Source organism: Thamnophis sirtalis, unplaced genomic scaffold (assembly GCF_051295495.1).
Source record: "Thamnophis sirtalis isolate CommonGarterSnake01/CBP01778 unplaced genomic scaffold, rThaSir2_p1.2 scaffold_4, whole genome shotgun sequence".
Classification (NCBI taxonomy): Eukaryota; Metazoa; Chordata; class Lepidosauria; order Squamata; family Natricidae; genus Thamnophis; species Thamnophis sirtalis.
The window spans coordinates 44,242,525-44,268,119 of NW_028261384.1; the positions used below are offsets into that span (position 1 = coordinate 44,242,525).

The following is a 25,595-nucleotide window of genomic DNA, read 5'->3' on the forward strand; positions in this document are numbered from 1 at the left end:
ACATACCTTGGGAGCAGCCTCTCCTGTGCAGTGACAATTGACATTGATGCCAACTGCAGAATCACCAAAGCAAGCTCTGCATTTGGCAGGTTACTGACTAATGTGTGGGACTGCCGTGGAATAAGCCTTGCTATAAAGCTCAAAATCTACCTAGCACTAGTGGTAACTCCCTGATGTATATCAGTGAGACTTGGATTGTATACAGGAGGCACGCTAGGCAATTGAACCACTTTCACATGACCTGCTTCCATAGATTATTGAGTATCTGGTGGCAAGACAAGGTGCCAGGCACAGAAGTCTTCTCAAGAGCAGGCCTGCTATCAGTTCACACTCTGCTAATGAAAGCCCAGACAGGCTGGGCAGGCCCTGTTGCAAGGATGCCAGATCATCACATTCCCAAACAACTCCTCTATGGTGAGCTGTCTCAAGGAAAGTGATCACAGGACTTCCTGGGGGAGGAGCCTGTCGCCGAAGGAGCTCAACGGAGCCCCTCTCAGAGTTCTGGTCTGTATATCTAATTAAGATCAATAGATATCACCCCTTTCTGGCAGAAAGGGGCAGGCAGAAGCTCAGGTGCTAGGATTTATTCGTAGTTCACAGCCCCCTTTCTTTTTTTTTGGGCTGCGAACGGAGAAGAGATCCAGCGTAACTGAGCTCTTATCTCCAGCCAGTTCCTCGCAGCTGCCTTTTTGCAGCCCTAGACAGGCGATCCCACCCCTCAGGACAATGATAAATTGCTTAAAGCAACTTAAGGCTAACACGAGCGGGTCTTACTCCTGTGATATTTTTTTTTTATAACTATCTAAACACCAGCCTTGTTTTTCCTTTGAAACTTCTTTGTTCAACCGGGCTACAAAATGGCGTTTTTACTGTGTTGGTGATTGATGACGTAATTAACCGGCTTTATCTCCCCGGAGACTGCTACTCATTAACAAGCAAAATCTACAAATAATTTATTGAGAACTGACCAGGTGAAGACACTGTTTATCTGTTTATTCTCAGCTTTTATCTATAATGCCTCCCAGGTCTAAGCAGGCAAAAAAATCCCCCCCGCATGTGCTTAAAGAACTTGTTAGTAAATCGCTGCCTTTGCCTCCTACACCCCCTACTGGAGATTCCTTGACACAGGAGCTTTTTTTTCAAATACTCAATGACTTTAAACAAGAAATCAAAGAATTTGTGCTGGATTTATGCGATAAAATACAGATTAAAATTGCCCAAATAAAGGTGGATATGTTTGAAGTTACGTCTACTTTGACAGATTATATCGAAGAAATGGAGACTAAACTGGAAACTTTGGAGGAGGCTAATTCTAATTTGACTTCCAACATCCAAGCATTACAACAAGAGATTAGAGATACTCAAACACAACTTATAATGATAAATTATAACAGAAAGGCGTTTGCAATAAGAGTCAGAGGACTGCCCGAAAAGAAAGGAGAGAACTTGAAACAGACGTTTGTAGAAGCTTTCAGCCAAGCGGTGGGAGGTCCGGGATTCAATTTTGATTGGAATATTCGAAAAATCTATCGCCAGAATTCGTGTGTAGCAGAACAACGACAGCTTCCAAGAGACATAATTATATACTTTTTCACAAGAGAATCCAGAAATGCGATCATCCAAAAGTTTTACAACAACAGGCTCCGAATCGATGGCCATGATTTGTTTGTCTTTAAAGAAATCCCGCTCCAGATGCTGCAAGCAAGGAGAGGCTATACTTTTTTAACCCAAGAACTTAGAAATCGTCAAATACAGTATAAATGGGAAGCTCCACTTGGAATCACAGTTACACTCGAAAATTAAAGATTTCGTATTAATTCTGTTTCGGAAGCTCGGGACTTTTATTATAAAACTCTGAAGGCGGGGCTTCTTGACTCACTCGGAAATGCGGAAGGACAAGGTGAAGGAAAGACAAGCAGCAATTCACTTGGTTACAAGAAGGAGGGAGTTGTTCTCCCCCTACTGGAGAGGCAGAAGAGCGGAAACTGAGGATTTAGTCATATTTTCAAAGCAGCGGGACACGTGGTTATAAGGCAGAGGGTTGCCTTCTCTTTCCGGAAGGGCAGAAGAGTAAAGAATATAGATCCAGCGATGTCTTTAAAATACTTTCTAAGCTCTTGGACTGATTAAAATTTTAGGATTTCTGTTTGGTATGAAATGGTAAAGCTGTGTACCGATGAGGAATGGAAAGAAGCATTGCTTATTTTGGACAGATATTATACGGGACTTTTATAAGACTTATTTGAATCTCAATCCAAACTGTGCATGAATTGTTTTCTGTGAGGAAAGCGGGGACCAAGATTTATTTGAATTGCGGTTTGGGATGAATGGAGTCGGGAGGTGTGGGGCAGAAGGGAAGGTGGGGCGGGATATCGATGAAGGGATCTTGGGATTGAATGAAGTGGTATGGATTTTGGGCACACATTTTACGGATTTACATGCTTGAAGTATAACATAAAAAGCTCAGGATTTTAAAGTGAAGAGCGAGATCCTAATCTTATGGAATTTGGGCTTGGGAGGAATGGAGATGAGAAACGAAGGGTAGGAAGATGAGTAGCGAAAGTATGATTAGACTGCTCTGTATTTGAAGATAAATTGATTTTTGTAGAAACTAATATTTGAATATAAGGTTAAGAAAGGCTATCTGGAGAGTCTACAGGAAGATGGGGGTAAATATCAAAGAAGTAAGGGACGAGGACAAAATATAAATGGAATGATTTATACTGTTTAAATTTTAAGAATGATGGGAGGCTGAGCATAATGCAAAAGATTTTTTAATTTTTTTTTATTTACTTTTTCTTTTTTCTTTTCTTTTTCGGAGTGTTCTTTTTATTTTATTTTCATTATTATTGTTAATAAGATATTTTAGAAGGTGAATGGTACTGAACTGTGCCGGGTGTGGGACCTGGGAAGTCGGAGGGGATTAGGGAGGGGGGTTCATTGGGGGTGGGTGGGTGGGTGGAGATATAGTTTCAATATATAGAATAAGAAGAATACACTTGTATACTGTTGATCCTTATCTTTTCTTTTTATTTTTCTTTTTTTTTCTTTTTATTTTTTTCCCTTCTTTTTTCTTTTTAGCATAATTTTTAGTAACTGAATAGATTAAGGAATAGAGAAATGCACCATAGTGAGAAGTAGAGGAAAGGAAGAGGGAGAAGTAAGGAGGGAGGAAGAGGGGAATGTAAGGAGGATGAGAGGGGAAGGAGGGTGAGGAAGGCGAGAAAGGAAGATAGGAGGGGAAAGGGAAGTAAGAGGGGTGATCGTTGGAGGGAGAAAGGAAAGTTGGAGGGGGAGAAGAAGGGGTGTATGAAAGTGATAGGTTGGGTTTATGATGAGTTGTGTTTAGGTTGGGGTTTTTCTTTTCTTATTATTATATTATTATTATTGCAAATATTCAGTATATAAGTGAATGTACAAAATTGAAAATGAAAATGAATAAAACATTTAAACTCAAAAAAAAAGGAAAGTGATCACACAGGGGACAAAGGAAGCGATACAGACACACATTGAAAGCCTTCAAGATGCTGGAAATTGACATTACCTCCTGGAAATCCTGGCACAATATTGATCAACATGGCGCACGCTGAGCCACCAAAGTTGCCAGACATCTGAGGACAGAACAATAATCACAACACAAGAGAAGCGAGCACTCCGCCAAGCCAGAGCTGTAAATGCTGCAACAATGGTGCCCACACGTCTACCTGACATGTGGCAGAACATTTCACTCCCGTATAGGCCTTACCATCCACCTGAAGACACATTGCGGACAGCCCACAACCTGTTAGATGTCAAGGGACAAGTGGTGTTTGTGGGATCATGAAAAGGGACCTTTTGCAATTGGCTGCTGAGTAAGAAAGCTGTTCAATGCTGTGGCATAGCCTAAAGAATAGACACTGGAACAGATTCAATTTCTAAAGCATCTTTTACTTTTTAAATTTAAGAGAGGCATTCTTTAATTATGAAGTATATTTCTACTTGGAGAAATACTATGGAGAAATTTTCAGTATTTTAGGATGTATTTTATAGAAAATTTATTTGGATGTTGGATTTAGTTTATAGAGTGAGAAGATGAAGGTTTGGAACTCTGTTTCTTTGCAACCAAGTTACCTTTTTATATAGAGAACTTAAATTCTTTAGTTTTTGATTACTCTGTTTATTATGTTAGGGGCCGTTTTCTATTTTATTTAATCTTCTTCTTTGGATGCTTTTTTCCTATCATTTTGCTCATTGGTTTGGATTTATAAACATATGTAAACTTTCTCTTTTTACCTTTCCTTTCCCTCTTTCTCTGTCCTCCCTTCCTTCTCTCCCTTCCAACATGGTGGCTACTTTCAGAATTGTACCATGTGATGTAGTGATCTATTGCAATTCATAATACAAAAGGGACAGAATTTATGTTATTTTGTCATTTGGGCTCCACTCTTGCCTTTGACCGTGCTTCAGATGTATAAAAACTCTTAAATGTGAGTAAAACCGAAAATGTTAGTGGTGCTGTAACTATATTTAATATCACTTATAAATCCTGCACAATTGAAGGGCTTCGTAAAATGTGAGAACTTTCAATAAAACACACACACACACACACACACACACACACACACACACACTGAGCTGAAGGAGCAGGATTTTAACACACATTCCATTTTTTCCCCCATGTAACAAATATTTAATATTTGTGCTGGATTAACCTGACAGGAATAGGCTTCTTCAAGCAAAAGAGTGATATAAAATCATCACCAAATATTTGTAAAAATATAGGGGATAGGTTCATTTTTCCTTTCTTTGTATAGTTTTCTCTATCATTACACACACTGTTGACTCACAAACACGTATCTCAATATAGTGTCTTAAGGGTATTTTACATTATTTATTACCATCATTTCATGGATTAAAACATTGGAGTAAATTCTACTTTCCTATGATGGGTAAGAGAGAAAACAGTGTTTAGTTTTTACAAGATAAAACACAAAATTCAAGATGTGTGCATGTTAGTTCTTTCTTTAATAAAGTAGCCAGTCATTCTTAGAGAGGAAAAATACAACCTTTCACAGCTAAAAAATGAACAGATCTAGTCACTAAATTATCCTTGACATTCTTCAGCAATGTAAGATGACATGCAAAAGAGAGAAATCCAGAAGAGTTTCTAACAGGTTGAAAAATGTTTTAGAGCATCACATATTAATACTAACAAACCCTTTATACTATATATTCTTTCCTGTCAGTTTACTGTTAACAATAGCTGAGATGAGCAGATTGTACTTAAGAGAGAAAATAAATTGGTGCTTTAATTTGGGAACCTTAGTACACTTGGTAGAAAGCAATGTGTTATTATGGTCTAATTTTCTTTGATTGACACTTCCAGTGTCATGCAAAATGAAATTTGGTATATTATTAAGTTTTACCACATGGCATTACTTTATTTGAATTTTCCAAAGAAATTATTCACCTTTCTGTTAGCAAAGTGCTATTTATTATATGAAACCAGAAACATAACATTGAGAAAGTAAATATATACCAAATAAGGCAAACATATTATGGCAAAAATTGCTCTGACAAGAAAAAATATTTGAACCATGAAATAGACAAAGGAGTCAAACATTTTAAAACAAAACAAACATACAAAACAAACCTCTGCCCAACTATTTTTTCGTTTAGTGAAAGGTGACCTACTATTTTCTCATCTATTCCTATTCATTTTCTACTATTAAAAAGTTTGCTTTAAATGGCACTTTTAATGTATGGTAAGAAACGAAAAATTCAGGGCAGAAAGCAGTAAGGTTAGCCATGTCAAATTAATCACCAGTTATCATCCTCATGAAAATCAAGGAAATTAAATAACTCTACACAGATCATAGGGCAGAATCCTGAGGTGATTTATTTTATGACAGTTTAAGTAAAAGAGCATTAGATTTAAAATTGCATAAACAGAACACTTTTAGGTTTTTCATTTGAATCAATAGTTATGTGATTACTTTCTTCATTAACTCTATTAACTATATACTTTGAAGCTCTTTATAGAAACTCTCAATATTATATCTAACTTTAAAACACCAGGAAGCATTTTCTCATAACTCATTCAAGTTATCTAAACATGTAATTATACAATTGCCATATATAATTACTTGATAATTTTAGTCCTATGTCAGTAAATTTATAGAAGCAAAACTATGGCTAAAGGACAGGGCATTACAAATCCAAGTGAGTTTGGGTGAACCAAATGAATTATAGGACAGTCAATTCAGTTAAATTTACCACATCAAGCTCAGAACATGTTCAGAAAGTAGTAGATTTTTCAATATTTCAAATTTCATCTGTATGATCTAGATAGTTACTAGCGTAATATTCAAAAAGAACTGTATGCTGTGTAAGCACATTCTCTGTAGTTTGTGATCAGGTTATACTTTGGGTTATCATGATTCATATGTCATATTTACAGGGAAAAGAATTGCTCATGGAAATTATAATGACAATTGTTATACAGCAGTGTTCTCATTCTCATATCCTATCACTCACCATGATTATGGTTACAGTATTGAGCATCCAATAAAAATAAAGCATAGGGGGAGTGTTTTGCTTAAGAATAAAGCTCCAAGAATATTACTAACCAGGAGGGGAAAAATGATCATGTTAAACTATACACTGTTGTCATCATTAGTTCCAAGGGTTCAAGATATAATATACCTAAGCTTTTCAGTAAAGCCATTTTTAATGGGTTGCTTAGACTGTGGCTATGGGAGTTTTCTATTAAGAACTGTTGATTACCTATTACAGTAGAGAATTAGTTTTTAGAGGCTAAATAATTGAACAAATGTCTCTCTTCTTAACTAAATCCAGAGAAAGCTTGCTGGAATATTAAAAATATATATTGGTTTCAAGACCCATTTCTCTGTGAGTTAAATAGCATTCAACTTGCAAACAACAAAACAGTTTGGAAAATGCAATTTCCTTGGAATGAATACCACATACCAGGAAGAAAGACCAGCATAACGCCATGATTTTGACTAATTAACCTTAATACATTATTTCTTTTCTCTCTGGGTCAATATAGTTAGCAAGTGTGGAATTAGCAATGGCCACATGAGCAAAGAGAATCCAATTAGAAATCAGAGTGCTTCAATAAAGTTAGACTTTGGGCTGTTTCTTAAAGTTGATGTCTGTAACTATTTCTATCATTATTTACTAAAATTCCCAAAAAACAACAAACTAACTCCTCCCCAAACTGGACACTAACCTATGAATATTGTTTTGTGATTGTCAGGATAATAGTATGGACTGTGTCCAGAAATATTTTAGCTCTCTACAGTGTTAACAGAGAAATTCTGCCCTTGAGTGAATTACAGTCAGAATGGAAATTCAATCACTTAGGAGTCTTACTGTCCTTAGTGTGAAAAGATAGATCCCGGACTTTAAATTAATATTTAAAAATGACTTTTTATTAAGGTTCTCAAAAACTTTGTTCCTAGACAAAATAGGATGGCAGAAGTCTTGAAATAACTAAAAATACATCCCAGATGTTAGGAAACAAATTCAGGACTAGAACAGCTATAATCCCAACTGTTTCAAGGCATTGAATTTGTATTACCTTGTAAGGATGAATATTTGCATGAATAGTAGCTATTGGTTCGGCACCATCTATAAAGTGATTATGGCTGTTTTCTTCTTCAGAAAATGATTGAGGAGGCAGCATCAGACAAGTAGAGGGATATAACTTGAAACAAGCATTCCTCTTATCTGATGACAGGAATATCTGATTCTACTCATAGCTTATATGATCTATCAGGTTCTGAAATCATTTTAATATTCATTTGTTTTCCTATATTTGAGCAGATAAATTCATGAGATTATGCAATGCATTTTATTTTATATGATGAAGGAATATAAATTTATTAATTCAAGGTTTCAAAAATCTGTTAATAGGAGAAAACCAACAATATCGGCACTCATGTATTACATCTTGATATTACATGTGTGTATTTTAAAGGCAATCATTACATGTTTGGTGTTGCAATGTGGGTTGCCTTGATGGCATCTGTGCACTTGCATGTTTAGCCTTATAAATCTGGAATCCCAACAGACCAAGTCTTGAGGCACAGGAGTTGCTAACTTCTTGAATAACGTTCTTACATTTCAAGAGGGCTAACAATTGTAAAATCAGAATCCTTGCTGTTGTTGCTATTGCTATCTTCAGGACTAGAACTTAGGTTACTTGAAGAGGCAGACATAGATCCCAGCAGTGGATCAGTGAAGGCTAAAGAAGTGTGACATGGGGCCTCAATCTTCATGTTCATATCCTGGGAAGCTGGCAGAGTCTGTTCCTGGTCAGAAGCAGAAACGTTTCCTTCCTTTTTAGAAACTAGGATGTAATCATCACTGTGTCTTTTGATAGGACTTCTACCTGGATGATCAGTAGCCTATGAAAGAGAAAAAAAAAGTTAAATGATAAAGCTTAAGCGGTCATTTCCTTAGGTTGCAGTTACAGCCACCATAATCACAGCTGGGACATACCTCTACAGCTGTGGTTGGTGATGCCTCCACCATTGCTCCCGCATAAAGTTACATGCCAAAAAAGGTACATATAAAGGGTATCCTAGATGGAAACTCTTTAAGCAGCGCCTCTCCTATAGATCATAAAGGATAGTTGGTTTATCAAGTAGAGATGTCCCTTTTCTTAATAGAAACATGCATAGAATTTAGAAAATTTCTTCAGCTTCTGGACTGCCAGGTATTTAGCAATAGCAATAGCAGTAGACTTATATACCGCTTCATAGGCCTTTCAGGCCTCTCTAAGCGGTTTACAGAGAGTCAGCATATTGCCCCCAACAATCTGGGTCCTCATTTTACCCACCTCGGAAGGATGGAAGGCTGAGTCAACCCTGAGCCGGTGAGATTTGAACCGCTGACCTGCTGATCTAGCAGTAGCCTGCAGTGCTGCATTTAACCACTGCGCCACCTTGGCTCTGTATTTTTATTCAGCGCACTTTGTCTTCTTGTATGGCGAATATCTTTATGCATGGAAAATGTCACTATGAGGTGGTCCTCAGTGATTTACAATACAAAAAAATAATTGGTTTAATGATGAGTACTAAACTGCAAAGAAAAGGTTCTGAAATAGTTTCAATGCAGAAATTTAAAATGTAAAACTTGATATATACACTTTTTTTCTCAACTCATTTTTACAGACAAAGGTTTCTACAGCATCTTTGGTAATCCTAGCCTTTTCTGATGCTGGTATCTCCAGAGTTTATCCCTATTCTTTCTCTGCCAGTTTCCATTTAAAAAAATCTTATAGTGACACGAAGCATGTTTCCTTCCATCTGCTCCCGCTCCCGAATAAATGGAAAATAATAGAATTATACTTCCAGGAGCTTTGAAAATTAACAACCTTAAACTTAATGCCATATGGTTCTTCAGAATACTTTTCCTGATGAATTTCTGGTTGGGGAATAAAACTCAATAGCATCAAATATAGTCAACCAAGCATGTCCAAGCAATACCTCAAGCATCAGGGCAACAGGCTTAATAAATTGTACAACTATTATATAAAATAATTATATAAAATAATTACATTCCTATCATGATATGGAGAAAAAATCGGCAATACGTATTATATATGAAGGAGAGACAGAAGGAAATTAAAACAAATCCATACTAATTTGATTAACTGCTGGATAGTTGGAATAAGAATCCAAAGGCTAAGACTGAATGTTGAAGATGAAAATTGGGGAACATGAAAAAGAGACCAGTGTTAATAGTGAAGATATGGAAACTTATGGGAAATTAGTCCTTGACTTACACCCATTCAATTAGCAACTGTTCAAAGTTACAATGGCACTGAAAAAATAATGACTTAATGACTGGTCCTTCCACTAATGGCCATCACAGCATCTTCACAGTTATGTAATCAAAATTTGGGTGCTTGGTAACCAGAATATATTTATGACAATTGTCACATCCTGAATTCAAGTGATCATCATTTATGATCTTCCGAGCCCGCTTCTGACAAGTAAAGTCAGTTCATGATTACATGAATCACTTAACAAATGCAGTGATTTGCTTAACAACTATGGCAAAAAGTCATAAAATCAGGTGAAACTCTAATAACAACCACCTTGCTTATCAATGGAAAGTCTTCTCCCAACTATGGTCATAAACCAAGGACTATCTTTACCTTTTCTAATTTTCTTGCACTATTTCTATAAGTTAATTTTACTTCCTTACTTTTCCTATCATTATTTTGTATCTCCATTCTCACTGCATTCCCAAATCTGTCTAATATGCTCTATAAACCATTCAACCGGTACATGTTTCTATCATTACTATAAGCATTACTTATAAACGGAATAGGTTAAATAATAAAAGTCACATCAAATGTCCTCAACTTCACATCAAATGTCCTTATTCACTGAATAATAATTTACTAAGCATTTTTTCATGTATCTTTTTTATTCATAATAAAATCTATATTCATTTAAAAACATATGTTTATCAACTTTATTCTACAAGATCAGACCACCTTTATTCAGGTCCAGTATATTTCCAGGGCTCTTAGTTTCAGAGACATACAGTATATCCATTTTTCTTACCATGTTTTCCCCAAAATAAGAGTGTGTCTTATTTTTTTCTTGACCCTCAAAATAAGAGCTTGGCCTTATTTTCAGGGAGGTCTTATTATTTTTGAGGTGCAGGAGGCGGAGAGCGTGGTTATCTCATGGCTGCTGCTGCAATATTTTCTGAGAGGGCTTATTTTAGCACGTACACTCAAAAGCCCGACTGGACTTATTATCTGGGGGGGAGAAACAGGGTACTTTCATTTATTTTTTACTTCATTACTCTGCAGGCCAACATATGTAGTCCACACTGCATCCCACCAATTCAGGTATGTTGCAGACCCCATCAGTTAATAAACTGACTGGTGGGATTAGGAATACAGTGTTCTCTGTGAATGTCCCCATCCTATGAAATATTCTTCTTCCAGAAGTGGGTTAAAACATGGCTCTGTGGCCCTTCCATTTGAGAAGCCCAACGAAGCATGCAGTTGTGGGGTTGGTTGGTGTTACTGCAGACTTTTCTTTTCTTTTGAAAATTAATTTTTAACAAAATTTGATTATTATTGCCATTTTATTTTTTAAAATAATTTCTAATTAAAAATTCTAAAATTTTAATTCTTTTAGTAGAATATAAGATTAAATCAAAAAGAGCTTTTTTTGGTTTTTTTATGCACAGTTAAGAGACAGATTTAAGATAGATGATAAAACATTTGGAATTGAGCAGAAGATAGGAATTAAAACTATTTGCAAATTGATAAAATGTAAATTTGAAATAGACCAAATGAAATCTTACTGATCGAAGAATAGAAAATTATAGCAATAGCAATAGCACTTAGACTTATATACTGCTTCATAGTGCTTTACAGCCCTCTCTAAGCAGTTTACAGAGTCAGCGTATTGCCCCCAACAATCTGGATCCTCATTTTACCCACCTCAGAAGAATGGAAGGCTGAGTCAACCTTGAGCTGGTGAGATTTGAACTGCCAAACTGGAGCTGAAGTAGTCTGCAGACTACATACACTCTAACCATTGTGCTACTTCGGCTCTGTGGTTAAAGGCATGAACATTTATATAACTTAAAAAAGAATTCTTATAAAATGATGTACTATTGAGCACGACTCCAAAAAAATTGTCTAAGATGTATAAGTGTAGAATGCACTTCAAATTTATGTTGTAAATGTGGACAACCTGAAAGATCATTTTATCACGCCTGATGGACTTGTAAAAAAGGCATAATTTCTGAATTAAAATACTGAATTGAATTTTACAGATCAACATTCAATCAAATTAGAACTTTTTTTGATGGGGTTAATGAATAGTCAATTAAAGAAGAATCATGGAAGTTTATTTTAATGTATGATTATTGTGGCAAGCCTACTATGTGCATAAAAGTGAAAAACCTATGAAATATCCACATTGGGGGAATGGTCGGTGAAGATGACTAAATCAGCAGAGATGACAAATATTAACTTGTTTGATCTGAAAAAGAATGACCACTATAATATCAGAAAATGGAAACCCTATAGGAGTTTTTTTGCTGAAAACAGAGAAAAATGAATTTGTGATTTATGCATTTGAAGATTAGATAGGGCAGGTTATGAAAGAAGGAAATTAGAATTTAACCTTAGAAAGAGAGGATGAAATATAAGAGCATTTATAACTTCTGTCAAAAAGATCAGAAGCGATTTCTTTTTAGTTTTCTTTTTTTCCTTTCTTGGGAGCAAACAAATTGGGAGCAAGGGGAAACAAGACAAACAAACAGCAATTTATTGCAGAACTAAACAAATTAAACATTAAATAAAAATAAATCCTTAATAGTAAATACATTGCAAATGGCATGGATAAGGTGATTGTCTAAAGTGGTTATTCTTCGGTACACCTACGAGATGCCAACCATTTTTTTACTATCCACCTCTCCCATACTGAAAAAAAATTGTAAAAATAAAACAACAACCTTTGTAGCTCAATCTTTAGATAATTGGAGGTCTGAATTAAATGCTTTCTCCATGGCTTTTTCTAATCCCAACATAAACAGAACATAAATTGAGAATTTTAAAGTCAAATCAGAAGCTATTTTTACTTAAGGTAACATAATCAGACACGATAAGCTGGTCTAAAAACTCCCTCCACCCTCTTTAGCCATCAGTTTGTTTCAGCCAGAATTTCAACTGGCAGAGACTCATTCTGACAGCCAAGAAACAGCCAAAATGAAATGTCCTTGCTCCTAGAGGAAGGCATGCACAGTGCTGTATTAACCATTAAGCAGACTAAGCATGTGCTTAGGGCACCAGGCCCAAGGGAGCACCACAGGGAAGATTTGTATAGTATGTACAAAGGAGGGGGGCATCAAGATTTGTCAGTGCTTAGGGCACCAGTGAGCCTTAATCCGTCACTGGGCATGCAGCATGTTCTTTAGGAAATTACACTTAACTGATTCCAGCAGAAAGCTGAGCCCTAAGTGGAAGAGGGCTACAAACCAACTATAAAACAGTTTCTATTTTCCAACATGCTGATAAGGCAATCGTTTTATCTTGCCCAAATTGTATTTGCAATAAAATGCTGATACATTTAGTGTCATATAGTCATGATAAAAAGTTAGAAATAAATTATGGCAGAAAAAGATGTTTATATTCTCTAGAACAGTGATTCTCTAACCTTTTTCTAAAGGTGTGCCAAAATTGTGTGCACCTATGCTATCGCGCGTACACACATGCCCACACTGTCCACCTCCCTGTGCATGCCCAACCATTCCTGAAATTCTGGTTTGCCCGTTGGGCCGTTTTTCACCTTCCCCTGATTCTGGAGGCTTTCCTGAAGCCTGAGGAGGGCAAAAATGGTCTCTCCCGGACCTCCAGAAGGCCAAAATTCAGCTGGCTGGTATGCACATCCACACTGGAGCTGAAGGCTGCTGTGTCAGCAAATATGGCTCCCTGTGCCACCTGTGGCACGCGTGCCATAGGTTTACCATCGTATTTTATATATTAGTTCTAAAATTTCTCTTTTTACATAAACTGAAAATATATTAATGTGTCCCTTAAAAGCACCCCAAACAACTTGTGCAACTTTTTGTATAAAGACAGTTTTTAAAAAAAATATTTCAGCTTTATTTTTAAATGCAAAACTTTCAATAACAATGTGTTTTAATACTGTTGGGAAAATTAGGACCCCTAATTTAAAATGCTAATAGAGTATGATAAAACATTGCAAACAAATCTATGTAGGCATCCAATCAAATATAGATATTAAAAATGAACAATCAAGAATGAGTGTGGCATAGATTTAGGAAAAAATAGAAATATGCACACTGTACAAAAATGTTAGGCAGTTGTGCAAAAATGTTGTAAATTTAGAATGCTTTCAGAAATTGAAGTGTCAATAGTTTATTTTTTAGCATTTAACAAAATGGAACGTATTTTGAAGGAACTCGGCAACGTTCATTCAAGGTTGTTTCAAATATCTTGGAGAACTAACTACAGATCTTCTGTGGATGTAGGATGCTCTTCATGTAATTCCAAGCAAATGTCATGATATTGAGATCAGGGCTCTGAGGAGGGTCAAACTTCCAGGACTTCTTGCTTATGCTGAAGATAGTTCTTCATGAGATTGGTTGTATGTTTGGGGCACTGTCCTCTTCAGAATAAAATTGGGGCCAATTACACACCTCCTTGGTGGTATGGATAATGGATAGGTATCTGCCAATAAGTATCTGCATTGATGACACCATTCTTCTTCTTCCCAGCTTTATTTCCATACTATGCTTGTCGGCAAACCCGTTTCCATTTGGGTTGATCCAGGGCATCTTCTAAAGTGACATTCACATATTTCTTGTCCTCTTTGATGTGATCCATCCCACTTTTTCAATGACAGACGGAACAACACATCGGTTGAAGTACCTCAGTCGTATCAATGGCAATTGAGGATACCATTGATCCTGATCAAATCTCCAATTTCATTTGTAGAAACGCAGGCTCAAACTTGCAAGGAACCTCCACCATGCTTCACTGTTGCTGGCAAACACTCATTATCATACTGCTCCCCAGTCCTTTAATGAACAAACTGCCTCCTGCTATAGCCAAATATTGAATTTTGACTTATCAGCCCAGAGCACCTGCTGCCAATTTTCTGCATCCCATTTCTTATGTTTTTGTGCATAGTTAAAAGTCACTTAGTCTTTTTCCACATCAGAGGTATGACGTTTTGGCTGCAATTTTTCCATAAAGACCAATTCTAGCCAGATTTCTCTGGACTGTAGATGGGTGTACCTGGGTTTCAGTGGTTTCTGTCAGTTCTGTGCTGATTGCACTGCTGGACATTTTCCATTGTCAAAGGGATACAAACATGATATATCTTACACCTGCTCATTAAGTGTCCTTAGCTGACTACTGTGTCCCTGGTCCTCAATGCTGCCTGTTTCTTGGTGCTTTTTCAAAAGATCTTGGACAGCACATCTTGAAACCCCAGGCTGCTTTGAAATCTTTGCCTGGGAGAGACCTTGCCAATGCAGTATATCTACCTTTTATCTTGTTCCTGTGCTTAATTTTGCCAAGATGTATGATGTGTGACAACAAACTCAGAGGTGGGTTCCTACCAGTTTGAACTGGTTCGGGTGAACCGGCATTGGTAATTGGGCCTGGATTGCCAAACTGGTAGGGACAGCAGGTTGGTCACGCCCACAAACCAGTTCCCAGGTCACTGCTTGCTTGCCCATCCAACACATCCGTTGGACTGCAAGCTGATCTGTGCTGGGAAGCGGATGGCTGCAAAGAAGCCTTTTAGCCACCTCATTGAATGCCGGGGGATCGGAGGCTTCTTTTCCACCCAGCCGCTGATCACAGGGTGCGGAAAAGTTCTCCAGCCGGTGAGAAGAAAGCTGTGCATGCGCAAAGATGGTGGCAGCAACAGGAGATCTTTTTGGTGCCCTGTGCCAGCGGCTGGGTGGAAAAGAAGCCTCTCGGCTTCCAATTTCAGCAGCAGGCTCAGTTCCTTCACAGGATTGTTTTTCTCCATGCCCAAGAAAGATCAAAAGGAAGAAGAAGCGAAGAAGCTGATAGGAAAAATTTTTGAAACTCACCCCTGATCAAACTGTCATCCACAACCTCACGCCACTAGAATTGGGTGTTCCTCACCCAATTTTAAGCCTCTTACCCAGCTGTTGCTGTTTCAGATAATGACTGTATTTCAACCTTGCAAGCGTGCAAGAATTGCACTTGATTCGATGCTGTTTTGAAGACAAAGGGTGGTCACAACAAATATTGATTTGATTTGGATTTCTCTTCTGTTTCTTTCCTTTCCGTTTTTGTTAATTGAGAAAAATAAACTATTAGCACTTCTATTTCTAAAGTTTTCTTAAAATTATAACATTTTTGCACAACTGTTTACACTTTCGCATGGTACAACAATCACCATACATCCAATGTTAGCATAAAACGTTGTATGAGAATGAGATATAATTGGAATGTTTTCTGATATAGTCCTTTCCTATAAAAGAATCATGATAATTAACACTACAAGGATATTCAGGGTGGACATTTTGAGAATAAAGTACAGGTAGTCTCCCATCCAAGCCAAATGGCCTTTCTGTCTCAAATTAATTTTTCCCTCTGACAAAGTCTGCTGCTTTCTCCATCTTCTTGACCTAGCTCCTTAATTCATCATCAGGTAGAAAAAAATAAAGGCAAATAACTGGACTTTCCTGCTTACCACTTAAACATTTAAATTAAAGTTCCCTTAAATACATATTTACTGTATTTTTCAGAGTATAAGATGCTCCAAAGTATAAGTACCTAGCTTTTGTAGGGGGAAAACAAGAAAAAAATCTGACTCTGTCTCTGCCTCCCAGCAATTTGCAGCAAACAGCAGCCTGCTTCAGTTTCAGCACAGCTTGATTAGCACAAGGAAAAAAAAAACCTGCCTCTGCCTCCCAGCAATTTGCAGCAAACAGCAGCCTGTTTTAGTTTCAGCAGCCTGATTAGCACAAGCAGCTGGATCGGACTCCTGACTGTTTCAGGCTGCAGGGATTGCCATAGCCTATTGCCACCTCTGTGTGCCCTATTTTCCGCCTGTTGCGCGTGGCAGGGATCGAAATGGCTGGAAAATGGGATGTGGAGGCCGAAAATGGGGCATGCGGAGATGGCAATAGTCAATGGCAATCCCTGCAGCCTGAAACAGCTGATGGTTGGTGTAATGATGTGTATGTTTTATGCTATATTCCAAGTTTAATTGTTATGCCTATCTCTTTAAGAAGGCTGCCACTGAATAAAGCCAAGCCTCTAGTTCAAGCTCCTTGCTGTCTGCCTTTATTTTATGCCAAATCATCACATGGTACCGAGGGGTGGGGTGAGAAGAGTCATGGCAGCAAATAGCAACACAAAGAACATTCCTTCCCTTGATTTGGAGTCAGGGAACATATCTGAAAAGTGGAGGGAGCTGATAGAGATTGTGTTTGCAGGACCTGATGCAGAAAAATAGATTAATCAGCAGAAAGCAGCACACTTTCTAATATATGTGGGACAGAAAGGACGCAATGTGTGCAGAGCCTGGCAAGCAAGTGGGGAGATCACTGCAGAGGACAAAAACAAAGTTTGAAGCATACTGCAACCTGAGAAAAAAACTCCATAGTGCAGAGAAAACTGTTTTATGAGAGAAACCAGTGTGGAGGTGAATCTGTGGATGAATGGGTGACCCAGCTGCGCTTGCTTGCCAAAGACTGTGTTTTTTATGATGCGGGAGACATGATTAAAGAATGTATTCTGATGGGCAGTAAGTTTAAAGAAGTTCAGGAAAAACTGCTGCAGGAAGAAGACTTAAATCTTGAGAAAGCTGTAAGGATTGCCAGAGCATATGAAATATCAAGAAAGGACATGCAGATACAGGAAGGAACACAGCACCAGATCAATGCTATAGAAACTCAAAGCAGTAGATATGGTCAAGAAAGGGCACACAAAGGAACAAAAGGTACCTATGGCACTGGAACAAGTAACAAAGAAGCAGCTTGTGGATATTGTGGAAATATGCACCACAAAAACAGTGTCTGTCCTGCAAGGGGAAAATATGCAACAAATGCAAGAAAAGAGGACACTTTGCCAGCGTGTGTAAACTGTGTTCGCAAACCGGAATTCCGGCCACAAACACGGGCTGTACACGTCATAAAGGACAATGATGACAATGCAGGGTCAGACTCGGGCTGCTCCCCGATATATCTTGCAGCGATACAGAAAGCACATCAGTCTGCAGATGAAGCCAATGTAACATTACAGATAGGGGCCAACAAAACTCCAGTCACATTCAAAATAGATACTGGAGCACAAGTAAACTGTGTGCCAAGCCACATATATCTGAAACACCTCAGGAATGAATCCCCCTTAGAGACTCTGGACCTACCGAAATTAATGGGATATGGTGGTGAAAAGCTGAAAGTAATGGGTCGCTGTCATGTAAAATGCGCCTACAAATGCGATCTGAAAGAGTTTTATAATTGTTTGTGATAGAAACGCAAGCCCCAGCCATGCTAGGTCTCAAAAGAAGTAAAGAGATTGGACTTGTGAAGATCATAATGACCGTGGATGGTGGGCATAGAGGTCTGATGGAAGCTGACATTAAACATGAGTACTGTGATCTATTCAAGGGCCTGAGGTGTCTCCCAGGCATAAGCCACATATATATATAAAAGAGGGTGCATAGCCTGTCATCCATGCCCCAATAAATACCTCTAAGTTTTGTGGATAAAGTTAGACAGGAACTCACTAGGATGGAGAAGTTGGGAGTAGTAAACCATCTACTGGTCACTGAACCATCGGAATGGGTCAGTTGTATGGTTGTGGTGGAAAAGAAGAACACAGGTGCAATTTGCATATGCATTGACCCACGTGATTTGAACAAAGTAATAATGAGAGAACACTACAAACTCCCCACCTAGCACACAAGCTAGTAGGAGCAACAGTGTTCAGTGTATTAGATGCCCAGTCTGGTTACTGGCAATTGGGTCTTGATGAAGTCAGCAGTTACCTCACTACTTTCAACTCCACTTTTTGACAAAGTGAAGAAACTGATCACTAAACATCAAGGACCAATACTGAAATACTTCGATGCAAATGCTGACACCGTACTTCAAGTGGATGCATCCCAGTTTGGGCTAGGTACTGTACTGACTCAACAAGGACATTCTGTGGCATATGCTTCACATGCACTGACCACGACACAAGCTAATTATGCTCAAATTGAGAAAGAGATGCTGGCCATTGTGAATGGATGTGAGAAATTTCACCAGTGCATATATGGTCGCCCAGTAGTTGTAGAAACTGAACCCAAGCCATTGGAGTACATACTACAAAAACCACTAGCTTCTACACCTCCACGCTTGCAGTGAATGGTTATGAAATTACAGCAGTATGATCTCACAGTGAAGTATAAGCCTGTGAAGAAAATTGTATGGCAGATTGCCTGTCAAGGGTGCTTCCAGAAGGACATGAAGCCAGGAATGAACCTGGAAGAGCAGGTACATACAGTACTAGTGAACATGCCAATATCAGATGTACGGCTGGAGAAAATAAGACAAGACACCAAACAAGACAAAGTACTAGAGAAACTAACTCGTGTCATGTGCAATGGCTGGCCAGAAAAACGCAAGAAGCTGTGTCCTGAGCTGCAGGAATTCTGGCCTGTGAAAGATGAACTATCCATTCATGAGGATATCATACTCTTGGGTGACCGTATTTTTATTCCTAAGTCACAGAAGGCAGAAGCAATGGAACAAATTCATCAGGAACATTTGGGCATTACTCTGTGTAAGTGCACAGCATGGGAGGTGGTCTACTGGCCTCATCTGGACTCTGATATTGAAACACTTGCAAAGAAGTGTGACACCTGCCAAACATTTCAAAAAACAATGTGAAAGAACCTCTTACACTGTGGAATGCTCCTTCACGGGCGTGGCAGAGATTGGCTAGATACTTTTCATTTTGAAGACATCCACTACCTAATGATAGTAGACAACTACAACAAATACTTTGAACTAGTACAGCTGGAAAGTCTAAACGCGTCAACAGTTACATGGGCTTTCAAGACAATACTTTCAAGACATGGAGTGTGTGAAGAACTTGTGTCTGACAATGGGCCACAATTTCATGTGCTGAATTCCAGTGCTTCCTGCATGAATGGGGAATCAAGCACAAACCCACAAGCACTTATCACCCACAGGCCAATGGCTTAGCAGAGAAGTATGTTGGCTTAGTCAAATCCATTATACAGAAAGCACAATCGTCAGGGCAGGATGTGTATTTAGGCTTATTAAACTATCGTGCAACACCCATTGAGGGTTTACGCTCACCGGCAAAGCTGCTAATGGGGGAACACTAAGGACTACAGTGCCTACTGCTCCACATAAATTGCAGCCTCGTTCCATCGCACATGAGCAGGTAACAGCTCAGAGCAACATAAACATGAGAAAGCAAAAATTGTATTTTGATAAATCTACCAAGCCTCTTCGTCCACTGTGTGCCGGGGAAGCTGTGAGACACAGAGTCACTGGGAGAACATGGGAACCTGCTCAAATTGTCAGAGAAGGCAATTCACCAAAATCATATGTAATTGAAACCAAGTGTGGATAGCAATTGAGAAGAAACAGGTGTCATCTTCGTCCAGACACTGCTGCTGATACTACATTGGAAGAAGAAAACAACAAGGAAAATGAAGTGCAAGCGCATGATGGCACAGAATTCCTGAACACGGATATACAGCCTACTGAGAACGGCAAGGATAATGTAAGCATTTCAGCATGTGACAATGCCGGAACTGATTCATAACCTGACAGCAATTTTACTGATATCAGACAACTGTAACTTTCTCTCGCTATAGCCAAGCTATTAAACCAAAAATATGGAATCATATTATATGTTTTATATGTAAGGGAGATGTAATGATGTGTATGTTTTATGCTATATTCAAAGTTTACTTGTTATGCCTATCTCTTTAAGGAGGTTAGGAAACAGTTAACTTTTTTAATGATGTCATCTGGGGCAGAAGGTAGTTTTAAGATGGCTGCTGCTGAATAAAGACAAGCCTCTAGTTTAACCTCCTTGCTGTCTGCCTTTATTTTATGTCAAATCATCACAGTTGGGAGGCTGATCCAACTGTGCTAAAGGTGAAAGTGAAATAGGCTGTATGCTTCAAAGAGGCAAATTGCTGGGAGTCAGAGGCCAAAGGATGTGGGCTTGTGGGTGGGCGGGGCTACATTGATTGTATAAGACGCACCGAAATTTTCACCCTCTTTTAGGGGGAAAAAGTATGTCTTATATTCCGAAAAATACTGTAACTATAACACCAAGGACTGCAGTTTTTCATAGTTCTACTTCTTCAACTATGTTTCTACTGATTAGTAACAGATCAAGCAGAGATGATCATCTTTTCTTTGTCCTCTGAAGAAAAGAATTGTCAGCAAGATGAATCAGGAATTCTCAATAGAGCTGGAGATAGCATCCACTTATGGGTTAACCCTGTCTGTTCTCCTATTGGACTGAGTCTGATTAATAATTAATTAGCTAGCTGCATATATAACCTGTCTCTGTGAGTGACTCCACCCATCTTTTTCACTCAGTCCACTCTGGACAGTAGTATTATCCAGTATCTGATCTTCTTTGTTAGCGAAATTGTTTTTAACAGGAAAAGTGAGTAACAGAGCCTTGGGGCTATTGGAGAGAGAGGCTCATTGAGGTTTCTGGTAGCCTCGAGCCACAGATGTAAAAAGGGGGAGGAAGGATTGCGCGCTGACAACCAGCCACTTCAAATGCCTCCCTCCCTCCACCTATTGTGAAAGGTTGATTGCTGCTGGGAGACGCCTTGCCGGCCTTTACACGACCTCTCCAAGCTAATTAGGGATCGGAGCAGCCGTGCTGTCAAAGAATGGCACACTGATGCTGCGGAGAGACAAAAGGGCCTCACACATTGCCTTTGATCCCTGTGAGGCCCGCAGAGGGAGATTCGAAGCATGAGCGACCACAATAGGCTGAGGGAGACCTCAGGAGCCCAGAAAGAGAGCCGGTGGCCATCTACAAGGAGGAGAATTTTGGTAGGAAAATTGGTGCGGCCGCCATTTTGAATGCCAATGGTCCCTCAAATGGCAGATAGCACAGCATCAGGCCAGCCTGACATGTCAGGAAGCACCCAAGGAGGTTTGCTATCAGTGGCTGGGGGCCACGATCCACCAGCCTTGCCTGCCTCATCCCAAAGCAGCAGTGCAAATAAGCCTCAAGATAAAGGCTCTAAGGACTCTAAATCCTCCAGCAAGGGCTCCAAATAAAAAAAGACTCCAAAATCAGCAAAGAGGCCCCATCCCCGGCCCAGACTGGGTCTCATTCTCATTCCCCCACTACCATCTCAGGCCGCAACCCCCCCTCACAGTTGGATTCTGGGCCTGGCCCATTTAGTCCAATGCTGTCTATTAATAACTCAGGGATCTGGGGGCAATCAGTGCTACCACTCCCTATGGAACCTCCCCTACCTAGCAGGCATGCGGAAGCCACATTACGCCCACGGCTGCGGGCCTTCGTCAAGAGTACCTGGCCCCGGCCATGCCTCTAGAATACCAGTCATTCATTGCAGAGGCAATTAAGCAGGGGATTGCGGCTGGGTTGCAGCAGCGGGTGCCGCCACCACCTCCACCAGCTACTCAGGTGTGCGCACATGATACCCTTGTTCCCGACATGAGGGCGGAACATTCGCCTCAACGCCCAGAGCACAGTCATCTCCAGCTTCAGAAGAAGAGGAGATCAGGGAGGACGGCTTATCTGAAGAAGTGGGGGAAGGCCTGGACAAGCTGGTGGCCTTGGGCCTTTTCCCACCAACCCTGTTTAAACCTCTCCTGACCAAGGCAATTGTTGCGGCTGATATGGGGGGGGGGGCAGGTGAAGGCTCCATCAACCTCTAGGACCACCAAATCAGCCAACACCTGGTTTACAGAACATAAATTGGAGATGGACGCCATCCCTGCCCCCCAATTGTTTATGGACACCATCCAGAGGCAATGGGCTACACCAACATCAAGCCTGGCCCCGTCCAGCTCAGACAAATGTTTTTATAACATGGCTGAGTGCCTTGACAAGCTATTGCTGTGGCTGACCGTGGATACCCTGATTTCAGCTCTACACTCTAGCACTACATTACCAGGGTCCCAGGAAGAGATCCTGAAACCTGAAGAAAAGAAGGCTGACCAAATCCTCTAGCGGGGCCACCAAGCAGCCGCTTGGGCGGTCCGGGCTTCAGTGGCGGCTTCCTTTTTTCTTGTTCTAGCTTGAGCTGGTTGTAACAGCTGCAGGGGAGGATCCTGGCCGGGGACTCCAGGGCACACCAGGACCTGAACAAAATCATAGTTGCAGTGCAGTTTTTGGCGGATGCCACCCTGAGTGCCACCAGATTTGCATCCCGGGCCATGGCGTCCTCCGTGGCCTCCCGTAGACTCCTGTGGCTGAATCTGTGGCAGACTGATCTCCGGCACGTGGCGTCTAACCTCGGAGCCATACAAAGGGGGGGACCTATTCGGGGATTCCCTCACGCCTCTCCTAGTAGAGGGGAAAGATAAGCGTAAGGTCTTGCCCACCAATTATAAAAAGGGGTCGTACCTCCCAGGACCTTATCCTAGGAGGCAGGGGGCTAGACAACCAGATTATGGGGGATCCTTATGAATCAGGATTATGGCCCATCCTCCTTTAGACACGCTCTCACAATAGGGCCTTGGCGGACCTCGACACCACTGTTCATGCCCTCCGGTCTCATGGTTTTTCCATCAACAGGGCCAAAAGTCACCTTTTGCCCACCACTCGCATTTTACACCTGGAAGCCTGGATCGACATGGAAGCAACCCAGGTGTTCCTCTCCAAGGAGAGACAGGACAGCATCTGCCAATTGGTGTCCCAGGTTGGGGGGGGAAGGAAGGTTTCACTAGCTACCTTGTCTAATTGCTGGGGAAGATGGTTTTGGTCATCGCAATTGTTCCTTGGACCAGACTACACACCAGGGAATTGCAATGGCTCCTACTGCCCTTCCAGAAAGAACGGAGGAGCACCTCCCTGACTAGGGTTACCTTGCCTAGCGAAGTACGTCATTCCTTGCATTGGTGGAGGTCCCCTGCGATTAAGAGAGGGTGTTATTTCAGGATAGAGGACAGGATCACGATCACAACTGACGCGAGTCTCACAGGTTGGGGTGCCCACCTTGACACACACTTTGCTCAGGTCAGGTGGTTAGAGGTAGAAAGCGCCTTGAGCATTAATCTCCTCGAGCTTAGGGCCATCCGTTTTGCCCTCCTCCACTTCGTAGACAAGGTCGAGGGGACACATGTACGTATTCTGACAGGGCCAAGGCGTATGTCAACAGACAAGGGGGCACCTGGTCAAAGCAGCTGATGGGGGAGGTGGAAGAGCTGGGTCGCTGGGCGGAAGGGCATCTCTTGTCCCTGGTCGCTGAACACATTTCAGGGGTTGATATTGTAAGGGCAGACTGGCTCAGCCATTCTACTCTGGATCAGGTGGAGTGGAGATTACACCCTTCTCTCTTCCAGGTGATTTGGTTCGGGGTCCCGATCATGGATCTCTTCGCCTCTCCAACCAATGCTCAGCTGCCACGGTTCCTCATGAGGTTCCCTACACCAGGGGCAGAAGCGACGGATGCTCTCTGCTGGCCCTGGCCTCAGGGACTAATATACACTTTCCCGCCACTTCCACTGTTAGCCAGAGTTGTACAAAGAATCATTACATCCAGGGCAGAAATCATACTGATTGCACTGCACTGGCCATGCCGGCCATGGTTTGCGGATCTTCAGACATTGTCTGGGGAGAGGCCCTGGAGGATTCCGCCAGTCCAGGTGTCCTTCACCCAGGGGTCGCTGGAGCATCTGGACCCCCAGTGGCTCCAGCTAACCGCCTAGTGCTTGAGGGGGAAGGCCTGAGACTGGACAGGTTCTCCACTAGGGTCATAGACACTATACAGGCATCGAGATGACCCTCCACGGATCGTGTTTATAATGCTACCTGGCGAGTGTTCTGTGAATGGTGTTCTGATAGGGTAATGCCGGTTTCAGCATTGGTTCCCCAAGTCCTCAAGTTCCTCCAGGATGGACTGGAAAAGGGATTGTCACCCAATACCCTTAGGCAGCAGGTAGCGGCCTTGTCCGCTATGTTCTGGGGAGGGGGACAATCATTATCTCAGCACCTGGCAGTTAGGAGATACTTAAAAGGGGTTTCTAATCTTAGGCCACCTATAGTACACAGATATCCCACATGGGACTTGGCAAAGGTCCTTGCCTCCCTAACGAAAACACCATTCAAACCTCTAGACACTATTCCTCTACAATTTCTTTCCCTGAAGGTTGCATTCTTAGTGGCAATCACATCTGCGCAAAGAATATCAGAGCTCCAGGCGCTATCCATTGGCGAAGGGCTCTGCACCTTTTATGAAGATAGGGTGATCCTCAGGCTTGACTCTTCCTTCCGCCCCAAAGTCAATTCATGGTTCCATAGGGCGCAGGACATTGTATTACCTGACTTTTGTCCCTTGCCTTCAAGACCCTTGGAGGAGCAGTGGCACATGCTGGATGCGGCTTGGCAGAAGACGGAACGTCTCTTCGTTTCTTTCCAGCCTTCCTCTCTGGGGCAGAGGGTTTCGGTCACTACCATAGGCAGATGGGTTAGGAAATGTATAGCCACAGCCTATTTTTCCAATGAGGAGCCAATCCCGCAAGGAATTACGGCCCATTCCACCAGGAGCTCGGCCACTTCTGCGGCATGGAACATCCAGGCTTCCCTGGGGGAAATTTGTAGGGCGGAAGCTTGGGCGACCCCATCGCCCTTTGTTCAGAACTATAAGCTGGACAAATTCACTTCGGCAGACGCTGCCTTTGGCCGCAGGGTTCTACAAGCGGTCCATACTGACAGGTAATACAACAGTCTCTCCCTCCCGATGGGGACTAGCTTGGGTATATCCCATAAGTGGATGCTATCTCCAGCTCTATTGAGAAAGGGTGTTGGTACTTACCTGATACACCTCTTCTAATAGAGT

General features: G+C 40.9%; 1 protein-coding gene across 5 annotated transcripts in view; it reads right to left on the minus strand.

Moving 5' to 3' along the window:
• Positions 1-4,985: 4,985 nt before the first annotated feature.
• Positions 4,986-25,595, minus strand: part of TBC1D5 (TBC1 domain family member 5) — a 365,348-nt gene continuing 344,738 nt past the window's right edge. For all 5 annotated transcript variants that reach the window (XM_014051938.2, XM_014051928.2, XM_087712828.1 and 2 more), the window contains one exon: positions 4,986-8,414. In XM_014051938.2, coding sequence (XP_013907413.1) covers positions 8,124-8,414 — 291 coding nt within the window. In that variant the 3' untranslated portion in view covers positions 4,986-8,123. The remainder of the gene's footprint in view (positions 8,415-25,595) is intronic.